Source organism: Protopterus annectens, chromosome 8.part0 (assembly GCF_019279795.1).
Source record: "Protopterus annectens isolate FY-2018-M chromosome 8.part0, PAN1.0, whole genome shotgun sequence".
Taxonomy (NCBI): Eukaryota; Metazoa; Chordata; order Ceratodontiformes; family Protopteridae; genus Protopterus; species Protopterus annectens.
In genome coordinates, this window is record NC_056741.1 from 709249381 (window position 1) to 709262911 (window position 13531).

Below are 13531 nucleotides of genomic sequence, written 5' to 3' on the forward strand. Positions count from 1 at the left end.
GCAGTCCAATTTGCTTTGATGGCCTTCAAGGACCTACTTCAGCCGGGACAGGTGTTAATTCAAACAGACAACACAACAGTCATGTGGTACATCAACAAGCAGGGGGAACCCATTCCTACCCTCTTTGCAGGCAAGCAATGATTTTGTGGGAGACTGCTCTGAGTTTGCAAATCAGTCTTCAAGCACGGTTTCTGCCAGGAGCACAGAACTCCCTAGCAGATGTATTGAGCAGGCGAATTGTGGATCCCCACGAGTGGAAACTGGATCCTCAGGTTTTCAAACAATTGACCGTGGCTTGGGGAACTCCAGACATAGATCTGTTCGCTTCTCCACTGAATTTTCAACTGCCAAAATTTTGCACAAAGATGTTCCACCCAAATGCTTGGAAAGTGGATGCTCTATCTTTCAGTTGGAACAACCTTCACGTTTATGCTTTTCCTCCTCTGCCTCTTCTTCCCAAGGTACTCTTGAAAGTCAGGCGGGACAAGCCTTGCATGATTCTAATAGCACCAGATTGGCCACGTCAGCATTGGTATTGGTATCCTCTGCTGAGGAGTTTAATCCAGGAGCCTCCTTGGCTTCTGCCACAGGTTCCTCATTTGTTATCCCAGTCAAACAATCATTTTCTCAATGTTCGGGTGCAGTCCCTGCATCTAACAGCCTGGCGTATTCTGTGATGGAGCCGGTGGGGTCTCAGCTTCCTCAACAGGTTTTAGATGTCATTTTGGAAGCTAGGCGTCCTAGTACTAGAAAAGTTTATGCTGATAAATGGAAGAGATTTTTTCTTTGGAGCACAGCAAAGGGCTTTGATGTTTCAGTGCCTAATTTGAGTTTTGCACTACAGTATCTTACTGAATTACTGGACAAGGGTTTGTCATTCTCTTCTGTGAAGGTTCATGCTGCAGCCATTTCTGCTCACTATGATTGTGACCCTCCTTTGTTTTCTCACCTTTTGTTCAAACAATTTCTTAGAGGGGCAAAGGATATAAGACCCCCACGTAGAGCTCCTACTCCTTCCTGGGATCTCAATTTTGTGTTGGAGAAGCTTACTTTACCTCCTTTTGAACCTGCAGCTACGTCTGAATTGAAGTTTTTGTCTTGGAAGACTGCTTTTTTGTTGGCCATTACTTCTGCTAGGAGGGTATCTGAATTGCAGGCACTCATGGCAGTTGAACCCTTTCTGATATTTCATAAGGATAGAGTTTCTTTGCGAACTAACCCTACTTTTATGCCTAAAGTGATTTCTAATGTGGCCTTGAACCAATCTATTCATTTGCCTACTTTTTATGCTGATCCCCAAAATAAGGGGGAAAAAGTCTTGCATTCTTTGGATATTCACAGGCAGTTACGTTACTATTTGAGCAGAACTAAGGAGTTCAGACAGACTCAACAGTTATTTATTTCTTTTGCTTTGGGTTCACAAGGGAAAGCTGTTTCAAAGCAGACTATTTCAAAGTGGATTGGTCAATGTATTACTTTTTGTTATTCTCATCATGGGAAGAATGTTCCTGCTGGGATCAGACCTCATTCTACTAGGGCTACTGCCACATCTACTGCTTTTTTGAGGGGTGTAGCTACTAAGGATATTTTGGAGGCAGCTACTTGGAGTTCAGTACTCACTTTTACTAAGCATTACCATCTCCCTCTTTATTCCAAGTCCAGGGCTGGGTTTGCCACTGCAGTTTTACAGGGCATGTTAGCAGCTCCTAATGCTATTTAGTTTGCCAGCCTCCCTTTTCCTTTGCTTTGAGATTCTACCCACAGGTTATGACTGCAGCAATGTGAGACGAAGAACATAGTACAGTTTTGTACCTACCATAAATGTAGATGTTCGAGGATCTACATTGCTGCAGTCCAATTATCCCTCCCTCCCGCCCCTCTATAGTTTGTGGTTGCTGTGTTTTTTATTTTAGGATTATCTTTATTTCCACACTGGTAGTTGTTGGGCGTTTACTATTTTGGCCCTGGCCTTCTTTCATTCTTAGGCCTTCTGACATCTGGGGCAAGAAAGACTGAGGATATGGCGTCGGTCATGCGCTTATGTACTACGACGTACTGACGTCAGCTCTAGGCGACAATGACCGACGCCAGCCCAGCTCTTTGGTATTCGGGCCGATCGAGGACAGCGGACTACCCACAGGTTATGACTGCAGCAATGTAGATCCTCGAACATCTACATTTATGGTAGGTACAAAACTGTACTTTTCTGGAACTTTTTCATTTCTGTGTGTGCGCGTCCATACATCACGTTTGTCTTATGCCTTGCTTGGACAGAGTACGTGTTACGGATGGCGCCTGTAAATACTAAAGGTTTTGGTATACTGGCTTGATGTTAGGCTGTCCTTGGCAGGGGATCCCTTCTGCAACAGTGAAGAGAAGGACATCTATAGTTATGGTAAGATTTTACACAACTGTGCTTTTTTCATCATTGTTTTTAAAATGTTTTTCTAATACTTTGGAGAGTTTCTTCCCAGGACTCTGCTGACAGTGGACACCTACACAGTTGGACTTTCCCAGTAATTAAATGTCAGCAAATAGTCTTTTTGTGCAAAAGTGTGTGTAGGTGGCTTGTACTGAATTGTAGTAATGAATATTTTTATTTCTAGTCTCTAGATGATAGTTTGATTGCATGCCGCACTCGATCCAAACGACCACTGAAAGATGTTCCCTTGGAACGTCTTGAGGCAGAGTTGCAAGCCCCTGACATCACACCGGACATGTACGATCAGGGCATTAAGGATGATGAGGACTGGCAGAAGTGGCTGGTGGGACTGATGAATAATGTTGTGGAGAATGAAGGTAAGATGGAATGTACATCTCTGTGGGAAGTAAATTGGTACTGAAACTTCTTGAAAATCTCAAAGTGAAATAAAAAAGTGAATAGTTAAAACCAATGATAGATCTAAGATGTCATTTTCTCGTTTACTTCTGTTTAGTATATCAAAAGATAGTATAAGCTTGGTGTTTTTTATCCTTGTTTATGACATGTATTTTTTAATGTGGAGATGCATGAGATGGGATATATACAGCTGGTCTGCTTTTGAACAGGTGTTGCACTTGTTTATAAGCTGAATTTGTGATAATGAGCATGAAAAAGTTCCTTAATAGTAACTGTAGTTCTGCATTTGCAGTTTAATGACGCATGTATCATTGGATGCTTTGGTTAGTTGTACTACCTTCATGACTTTCAAACCTTGAGTTGTCAGTCTAAATCCTGGTTAGTCAGTGCGTCTAATTCAACAATTGGGTACTGAGCCAGTTGTCTGACCCGATCTGGCCCTTAACCAGTGCTGCAGTATCCAGAGCTCCTTCAAATTTTACCTACAGTCCCCTGCAAGTCTAGCCTTTGGATTTTGTTTTCCACCGTCATGCTCAGGTCGATTTCTCACAGCTAAGTCCTTCCTGTTTATTTACTGTTGTTTAGTTTTCAGGTCATAGTTTCACTGCTATCTAATTTTTTTTTTTTTTGATAAATTGTTGTCCTTGTTATATTTGTTGTCTGGCTTTAATAATTTTAGATTAAGTGCTTCATTCTTCTCTGTGTTTAGAGTCTTTGCATAACATTTTTACCTTAAAAAAAAAGTTCTTGCTTTATTTTTCTACTGGTAGATTTATTTCTAGTTATTGGTTAGGTATGTGTATAAGACTTTTAAAATTCCTCCACAAGATGCACTTGATTTATGTAACGTTTGTTTAGGGTCATGCTCTCCAGTACAGCACTTTTGAGTGTATACCTTTAACTCCCAGTGGGTGTGGCTTGAGCCTTTAAAAAAATGAAGTTATCACCTTATAGTTCAAATAAATATTCATATCCCTGGAGCCATAAGTGTTACAAGAAGACTGTAAATGGCAGTCTGTTTGGGATAAAAGAATATTTACATTGGTGGCATTCTTTCAGTTTGATGCTTTAAACTGGATTTTATATGCCAAAAAAAGGCAGTGAATATTAATTTTGTAATGTTGTATAAACAGTTTATATCTCAGTAACTGTACGTGCAGGACACATACTGCCAGCAGGATTTTCTTCATACAGCTATGAGCTTTAATGTGAGGCTATGCAGTTCTGTCTGTGTTATCTGAATATTTAGATGTTTAGAGAAATATGAGCATTGTTATCATATAAATAGTTTACAAATAATATTCAATATCTCTTTAGCTGCATTAGGCAGAGGTCAAATATCAATGCAAGTGTGTTTACCTTAATGTATGCTTTAACATATACCTTGTGTGTAGCAAGGTTTGGAATTAATACAAATATGAACAAGCAGCATTTGACGTCTAGAGGCGTCAGTAGGAGTTAACTGCAGAAACCCCTGGAGGCGCAATCGGCTGTAATGAGTTAAAGTCGATTGCAGCATATGTAAAAGTTTTGGCCCTAGCTCAATACCTGACAGGAAGAAGAAGAAGCTCATTATTAAGGGTCTTCTACCCCTGTACACACACACAGTTGAGAAAAAAAAAAGAAAGATAAGGATAAGTAGGCTAAGAAATGCAAAGTAATGAACCCAGGCCATCCTCTTCTCCCAAAATTCCTTGAAGAGAATAGTCTTGTCCTTCTGTATTAAAGTAAAAGTTCACTCTGACCAAGACTGTTATCAAGGGAAAAGTCCTCTTCTAAGTCTAATAGCAGGCACTCCTTCAAGCAAGAGCTTTATCACTTTATGGATTTTAGGTCACCTTCAACCACCTCATTGCAGTTTGTCCATTCTTTTAGATATCCATCAGAAGTGGGTTGGGAACCAGTGATGAAGGCTATCTTGGAGATGCAGATATAGTTGGATATCATTCCATCACCCTCTGTAGGCAAACTGAGTTGCCTCCTGCCCCTCCCCAACTCTTCTATCTCCTTCCCAAGTGCTTGTGTCTGCATTGGCTGTGTGTGAGCTGGCTATCCAGATCCATCCTGTTGGGTCAGTGTTGACAGGTGTTCTGTGTCATCACTGACTTTAATACATCTGATGAACTTGATTCCAGCCCTTTCTGTGTCAAGTGGGTCTCTGTCCCAGGTGCTTGTGTCAAGGCTTCAGCACTGTCTTCAGTGAAAATGCGTTTGGAACAAATATGCTGGAACTGAATAGTGATAGTGTGGTAAGAAAGCAGGCAGGTGTTTCACCTGAACGTCAGAAAACACTTCCTATATTAAATGTGTGTGGATATATATATATATAAAATGTGTGTATATTATGCATATATAAAGTGGATCTAAAAAGTGTGAACACCACTGTTAAAATGCCAGGTTTTTGTGATATAAAAAAATGAGAGCACAATAAATAATTTAAAAACTTTTCCCACGTTTAATGTGACCTATAACATGTACAATTCAATTGAAAAACAAACAAATCTGTTGGGGGAAAAAAATAAAAAACTTACAATAAGCTGGTTCCATAAGTGTGCATACCCTTAAACTAATACTTCTTTGAAGCACCTTTTGATTTAATTACAACATTAAATCTTCTTGGGTACACACCTGCCATCAACTAAAGAGACTCTGATTAACCCCAAATAAAGTTTAGCTGTCCTAGTAGGATTTTTCCTGAAATGTACTCAGTTGTCTGCTACAGCAAAAGCCATGGTTTGCAGAGAGCTTACAAAGCATCAAAGGGATCTCATTGTTGAAAGGTATCAGTCAGGAGAAGGGCAGAAAAAAATTCCACAGCATTAGCTATACCATGGAACACAGTGAAAGAAGGTCATCAAAAAGTGGAGAATGTAGGGTTTTTAATGGGATCAAGAAAAAAAGCTGCTGAAAGGATAAGAAATAAATTGTGCAAAATGCTACATTATTATACAAAAATGAGAGGATATAAGACTGAGAGGGAAGATTAGAATGATAAATTGCAAAAGATCAGTGGAAGGTGATTTATTAGGCCCTGTCTATGCTATGAAGTCCAGATGATGATGGGTAATTGCTTGGAAACGTCTACACAGGTACTTTTATGCTTCAAGGAGGCTTCAGAGGATTGTCCCTTAAGTGGAGAGCAGGTGTTGGAGAGTTGAAGGGAGTGAAAAATATTTGAAATACGTACAGTTAGTGTAAGGACTTTCTACAGAAAGTCCTTATAGTGTTGTTGGAGGAACACACTGAAAATGTTGCTGTTGAGTTGACATCTAGGTTTAGAATTGTTATGACGTAGTAAGGCTTTATTAAATTTAATGATATTAGTGAGTTACAAGTATTAAAAGGTAGAGGAAGTAATTTTCTTAAGAGTAAAATGTGCATTTTGAAATAATTTATACAAAAAGGTCAAATAGATAACTAAAACTGGTTGAAAATGAGAAATGTAAGACTTTGTTCTAATACACTGAGTTATGGAGACTGTAATGTGTGTGTGTATGGATACACTAGACAATTTCGACTTACTGAAATCTCGAATTTCAGTACGTCGAGACCAAATAGTGGAAAGTGAAGTTACTTGAAACTACACTATGCCAAATGCGTAAGTATCGAATTTGCAAATGTCGAATCTGCCACTATCATGGTGTCACATTCATTACATGTGGTGCGGTTTGTGGATTTATCTGGGGTTTCAGGTAAGTGTTGTGTGTTTGAGGATATTGGGTAGGGATTTTAGTGAGTGCGTGCAGTGGTGTTTTTTGTGTGTTTGTGTGTTTAGTGCGAACTCGGAGTTAGAATATATAAGTGGGGGGGTGAGGGTGCAGGGGGACAAGCCCCCCTGCTTTTATAGGTAGGTTAGGTGTGTTATGTTTGTTTAGTTGGGTAGGTGTGTGTGTATGTGATTATGTCTTGGTTTGTGTGTGGGTGTGAATGGTCGCAGTTGTGGTATTCGTGATTATGGGTTTTCGTGCATGTGGATTTTTGACTATTCATCGAAATACTGAAATTCGACATTTCAGTACTTCGAGATTATATAGTGAATCTGTGTGTGTGTGTGTGTGTGTGTGTGTGTGTGTATATATCAATGGAGAATGTTATAGTGAGCTTTTTTTATTAATGTATTTATGTATTGTCAGAAATTAACATTTTGATGATTTAATAAAGTTGTTTAAAAAGAAAGAAAAAAAGAGAGGAATAAAATTGAAAATGTACTATATTTATTGCCGAAGAGAGACCACCCATTCTAAAAAATGGCAATTTTGTATAGGTTTTCTTAGTACCCAAGAAGATTAGGAATGTGGGATGTTCTTCATGTTTCGCTGTTGCAGTCATTACATTTGGGTAATCTGCTGGCAGGTTGCCCTTAGTCGGCCTGAATAGCAAAGTCTTGGGTCCTGCGTCGGTTGCTGTCTCCTCTTCCATGACGTCAGGTCGTCAGGGGTATAAAACATGCAGCCAACGCCATTTTAATCAGTCTTTCTTGACACACGGTGTCCAAAGCAGAAGCAGTTCGCAAGTGTCTGTCGACTCCTGAAATTTTCATTTTCGAGTTTCAGAACCGAAGTCTTCAAACTAAAGCTAAGCACCCCGTTGGGGAAACTCTTTCCTGCACCGATGTCAGTAAAAGTTAGTAATTGCGTTACTTGTGGGAAGCAAATACCTCATAAGGATTTTCATTTGTACTGTATTCCTTGCGTAGGCCCTGATCACAACGTGCCTTGCTGTCGGTTTTGTGCTAAATTTAACCAACACACTATTAAGCATCTGTATATTTTTGCTTCTAAATACTTTGGTACAAGATTTAACTATCCTGAAATGTCGTCGATTAGCAATCCAGCTACCGTAATTCACAGAAAACGCAAGGAAAAAGACAGAGACAGACCGTTGAGGTCCAAAACCGACGACAAAGCTTCTCCTAAGCCAGTCGCTCAGTGAGGCGCTTTCGCAGCCCCTGATGCCTGCTACTTTTGAGTCGCAGGCCTCTACTGAGACCCATTCGGAGTCCGGTATGCTGCGAGATTCTGCAAGTATTGAACCCGTGGATGTCTCTCCCTTGGATGGGTCCAGAGCCCCTGAACAGGCACCGGCTTCTGAGGGTGTTTTCAGGCCTCAACATTTGTATATTAAACCGACGCCATCATCAAAAACAATGCCAAAACCTACTTCTATGTCTAAAAAAAATGACGCATGAGCCACGTGCTCAAGCCCCTATGCCTAAAAAACAAATGATCAAAATGGCTGAGGATTTAATTACCTTGATCAAGGGTTCCTAACCCCCCCCCCCCCCTCCCCCAAGAAGCCTAGGCAAGGCAGTGATTATGAATCTTCAGATCAGGTTTCCATTTCTTCTGATTCCTCTTCTGATCAGGAATTTTCTGTCCTACCTTATGAGGAATCTGATGCAGAGGAATCCATCCCTTCTGCTTCTCCTCCTGAGGATTACTCTTTTGGAGAGACTTTGCATACTTTAAGGGAACATTTTCATTGGGAGAGTCAGGACTTCTCAGAGTCCAAAAAGAGGCTTAGGGATTTCCTCCTCCTTCCTCAGCATAGGCCTTTGGCAATACCTCCTGTATGAGACATTGTTGATGATGTTTTCTCGGAATCAAGCATGGCTCCTGATTCCAGACAGATATTACAGAGTTCCTGACTCCACAAGTTTCTTTTCAAAAATCCTGCTGCTGACCCTGAGAGTATTTCTCAGGGTTAAGACTTCTACAGCCAAAAATCCTACCCCTTCAGATAGAGACTCCAGGGCGCTGGATAGATGGGGGAAGAAGGTTTATACGTCTGCAACCTTGGCAATCAGGGCTTTAAACTGTCAGTTTCATATGCTTAAATATCAACAGCATGTTATGGGCTTACTGAAACAGAAAATGATGATGATTTCTGATTGTGTGGAAAATTACGGGACTTATTGCATTCAGCAGAACAAGTTGGAAAGCATACTTTGCAATGTGGTTTTGATTCCTTGGAGGCCTCTTGCAGGGCCGCCATAACTGGATCTGTGATAAGACATGCTTGGCTCAAGGAGCAAAATCTGCCTGATCATGTTAAAGCTAAATTGTTGGATGCTCCTTTACAGCAGGACAGTCTGTCTGGCAATAAGGCAGAGGAGGTTTTAAAAAAGATGGAAGACAAAGCTAAATCTATGCAAACTGTAAAAGATTTCTTGCAAGTGCAGCCACCCAGGTTCAGTAGACACTAGCCTACTAAGAATTGGTCCTTTCCTGTGTCCAACACAGCTGCTCAGGGCAAACCCAGATGCTCCAGGTTTCAGTCACAAGAATCTTACAGGTCAAAACAATGGGGTGCCTCCACCTCCAAATCAGGAAATAACAAAGCACAACCCTACAGTAAACAGTCTCATTGACTTTCCTCTGCCATCTCCAAGCACTTATCTTTTGGCAGCCCCTTTGGGGGGAAAACTAGCACTTCATGCTCAAAATTGGCATTTAAGTACCCAGGACAAGTGGGTCTTAAATATAGTATCCCAGGGGTACAGATTTCATTTCCACACGTTGCCAATTCCAAACGGATGGCCAGATCTGCCACCAAATCAGTGGGCAGATGCCCAGAAACAAGTCATGTCCCTCATGGATATGGGAGCTATTCAACCAGTATCAGAAAAGGAAAAAGGACAAGGATTTTATTCAAGACTTTTCGTGGTACCCAGAAAAGACAAGCCATGGTGTCCAATTCTGGACTTATCCATTCTAAATAAGTTCCTGGACATTCCAAAATTCAAAATGCTGACTTTACAACAGCTACTGCCTATGCTAGGCAAGAATTCTTGGTTGGTAACTCTAGACTTAAAAGAGGCATACCTGCATATCCCAATCAGGTAATCTTGCAGAAGATACCTCTGCTTCAAAGCAGGCTGTTTGCATTACCAGTTTTCTGCACTGCCCTTTGGCTTATCTGCTGCACCCAGGGTCTTTACAAACTGCCTGGCACCAATAATTGCATTTTGCAGACAAAGAAACATTCAAATTTATCCATATCTGGACGACTGTCTCATTCAGGCAGGGGACAAGGACACTCTTCTTCAGCATCTGGCATTTGTAAAAAGGCTTCTAGCATGCCTAGGGTATACCATAAACGAAAAGAAATCACAATTGGTACCCTCTCAAATAATTACATTCCTGGGTGCAAGCTTGAATACAACTGCCCAGATGGCTTACCTCACGCCAGACAAATTCAATTGACAACATACTTCAAACAAGTGGCAACAAAAACACAGCTATCTGCAAGACAAATTCTGCAGGCTTTGAGGTTCATGGCATCCTGCATTCTACTAATTCCATATGCGAGACTACATATGAGGAAACTTCAGTGGTACCTAAAAAGCTTATGGAGACAACATTGTCACAGCCTGGAAACAATGATTCCTCTCATTCCCTGCCTGCAACAGGAGTTCCTTTGGTGGGCAGAGGCATGTCACCAGAACAAGGAACGGTCATTCATTCTACCCCCTGCCACCCAAACCCTAACTACAGATGCATCAGACTGTGCTTGGGGGGGCCCATCTGGCAGGGAGATGCATTCAGGGCATATCAACCAGTAAGAAATGCTAGCTGTACAGAATGCACTGACAGCCTTCAAGGACTTCCTTCATCCAGGACAATTACTGATGAAGACGGACAACACCACAGTTATGTGGTACATAAACAAGTAGGGGGGTACCCACTCCTACCCCCTTTGCAGACTAGCCATGGCCTTGTGGAACACAGCCTTGACTTACCAAATACATCTTCAAGCTCAATTCCTGCCAGGAAAGCAAAATACTCTGGCAGAGGACCTAAACAGAAATCTTATGGACCCACATGAATGGAAACTGGATCTACAAATCTTCAGCATGTTGACAGGAAAGTGGAGGAGCCCAGACATAGATCTATTTGCCTCTCCCCAAAACTATCAGTTGGACAAATTCTGCACAAGAACTCCTCACAAAAAAGCATGGAAAGTGGATGCTCTATCCTTCAGCTGGAAAAACCTGTCAGCCTATGCCTTTTCCCCTCTGCCTCTACTCTCCAAGGTCTTAATAAAAGTCAGACAGGAAAAAACAAAAATGATTCTGATTGCTCCGGACTGGCCTCACCAACACTGGTACCTGCTTCTAAGGAATTTGTCACACCTTCCTCCGTGGTACTTGCCTCAAACACCTCACCTCTTGTCTCAGCAGAACTATCAAATTCTGCACACTCTGCTCCAAACTCTGAATCTTGCAGCATGACTAATCAACTAATTTCACCAATCACATCTCTCAGTAAACCTGTGATGGATGTCATTTTGGAGGCTAGAAGGCCTAGTACTAGAAAATCTTATGCTGATAAATGGAAGAGATTCTGTGCTTGGAATCCAGCACAAGGAATAGACACAGCTAAGCTCAATATTCCTCAGATTTTGCAATATTTAACTGAGATGCTTCACAAGGGCCTATCTTTTTCCTTCAATAAAAATCCATGCCTCTGCCTTCACGGCTCATTACAACACAGAGCCTCCTCTCTTTTCTCATCCCCTGCTAAAGCAGTACCTCAGAGGGGCCAAAAATTTAAGGCGCCTCAGGAGAGCACCGACTCCTGCATGGGACCTCAATTTTGTGCTGGAAAAACACATCCTACCTCCTTTTGAATCGGCTGCTGCTGTGGTCTTCCTTTTTGCTTCTTGCTGCTACTACTTCTTTCGGCTGCTCCCATCAGGGGTCGCTACAGCAGATCAACTGTTTCCGTTTCTTCCTGTCCTCTGCATCTTGCTCTGTCACACCAACCACCTGCATGCCCTCTCTCACCACATCCATAAACCTTATCTTAGGCCTTCCTCTTTTCCTGTTACCTGGCAGCTTCATCCTTAGCATCTTTTTCCCAATATACTCTGCATCTCTCTTCAGCACATGTCCAAACCAATGTAATCTTGCCTCTCTGGCTTTGTTTCCAAACCTTCCAACCTGGGCTGACCCTCTAATATACTTATTCCTAATCCTGTCCATCCTCGTCACACCCTGTGCAAATCATAACATCTTCAACTCTGCCACGTCAAGCTCTGACACCATCCTTTTTGTCAATGCCACTGTCTCCAACCCATATCCAGCTGCTACTGCAGATGTAAAATGTCTTTCTTGGAAGACAGACTTTCTTTTAGCAGTCACTTCAGCTAGAAGGGTTTCTGAACTACAGGCTTTCATGGCAGTGGAGCCTTTCATTACCTTTTACCCGGATAGGGTGGCCCTCTGGGCCAATCCTTCTTTTGTGCCTAAGGTGGTATCCAGTGTGGCTCTTAACCAGACCATTCACCTGACAACTTTTTACCCAAATCCGCAGAACAAGGGGGAGCGGATTCTGCATTCATTGGATGTACACAGACAACTAAGATTCTACTTAAGCAGGACAACATCTCTAAGAAAGTCTGAGCAACTACTGGTGGCATTTGCTGTAGGAACAGAGGGGAAGGCTATATCAAAGCAGACTATTTCAAAATGGATAAGCCATTGTATTTGTTTCTGCTGCTTGCATCATGGTAAACCTGTCCCCAAGGGGATTAGATCTCATTCCACCAGGGATGCTTCTACTTCTGCAGCCTTTCTCAGAGGGTTTCCTACCAGAGACATTCTAGAAGCTGCTACTTGGAGCTCAGTTCATACGTTCACAAAGCATTACCATTTACCTTATTTTGTTTGTGTTGCATTGAGCAATATCTAGCTGGAAGTTGACTGTATTTTCAGTAGGTCTTATACAAGTGGTATTTTCAGTTAAGGCTGGTTAAAAAACCTGCATAGCCAGTGATAAGTGGGGGTAGTTTACCTCATTGTTATTCGGTTTCTGTCTTGTACAAGTGGTACAGTGAATTGTTTTCTGTTTAAACTGTGAGCTTTGGCTAACTGAGACCTGCATGAGTGGAGTTAAGTAGATTTTTAATCTGCACTTTTATCAAATAATACACAATTTAAAGTAATTTGTTTGTGTTGCATTGAGCAATATCTAGCTGGAAGTTGACTGTTTTTTCAGTAGGTCCCCACCCACCCTGTTTTTGTCTTGGTGTTAATCTTGGTGGCTTTGAAATTGCCCGCCCCTCTTGTAAATTTGCACTTGGATACTCCTCCTGGGCCCATCTCATTTGCTCACTCAAAAAAAAAAAAAAATGTATCTGCTTTTACTGTATTTGTGTTTCTTCCTACTTTATTTTGCTTTTGCGTCATCTTAAAAGTACTTAGTTGTATTTATTACTGCTTGGTGTAACTCATTCTAAGCCTTTTAATTTATGCACTTGGGCTTCAGACCAGTTGTTTTACATTAGGAAGGTTTGTGGCCTGCACTGTGGTGGCAGGACAGGTAGCTTACATCCTTCTAAGTTGGGAACTGCTGATTGAGGGCTCAGTGTCTGTTATTCTAAAAGTGTATTAATTCTGGTTTAAGCACTTGGGCTTCAGGACAGTTATTTTACATTAAGAGGGTTCGTGGTCTGCACTCTTGTGGGAGGAGAGGCTGGACTCTTCCCTTCTGAGCTGGGAATTTCTGGTTAAAGGCGTATAGTGCCTGCATATTTGAACTGCTTCTTACTGAAATTGGTACACCTTGTTTGCTGTAGCATAGACTAGATCCAGGCCTGCTGAATCTAGCTTTGTTTGTATGCTTGTTTGTTTGTTTGCTTGTTATTTCCCCGAAACACTAATTCCACCTAAAATGCGGCTTTTCAGCG

The 13531-nt window shown here is 41.5% G+C and overlaps 1 protein-coding gene across 2 annotated transcripts in view; it reads left to right on the top strand.

Annotated features, from left to right (window-relative positions):
* Nucleotides 1-13531, top strand: part of GON4L (gon-4 like) — a 3426849-nt gene that overhangs the window by 1406391 nt on the left and 2006927 nt on the right. For both annotated transcript variants that reach the window (XM_044080158.1, XM_044080159.1), the window contains one exon: nt 2607-2799. In XM_044080158.1, coding sequence (XP_043936093.1) covers nt 2607-2799 — 193 coding nt within the window. The remainder of the gene's footprint in view (nt 1-2606; nt 2800-13531) is intronic.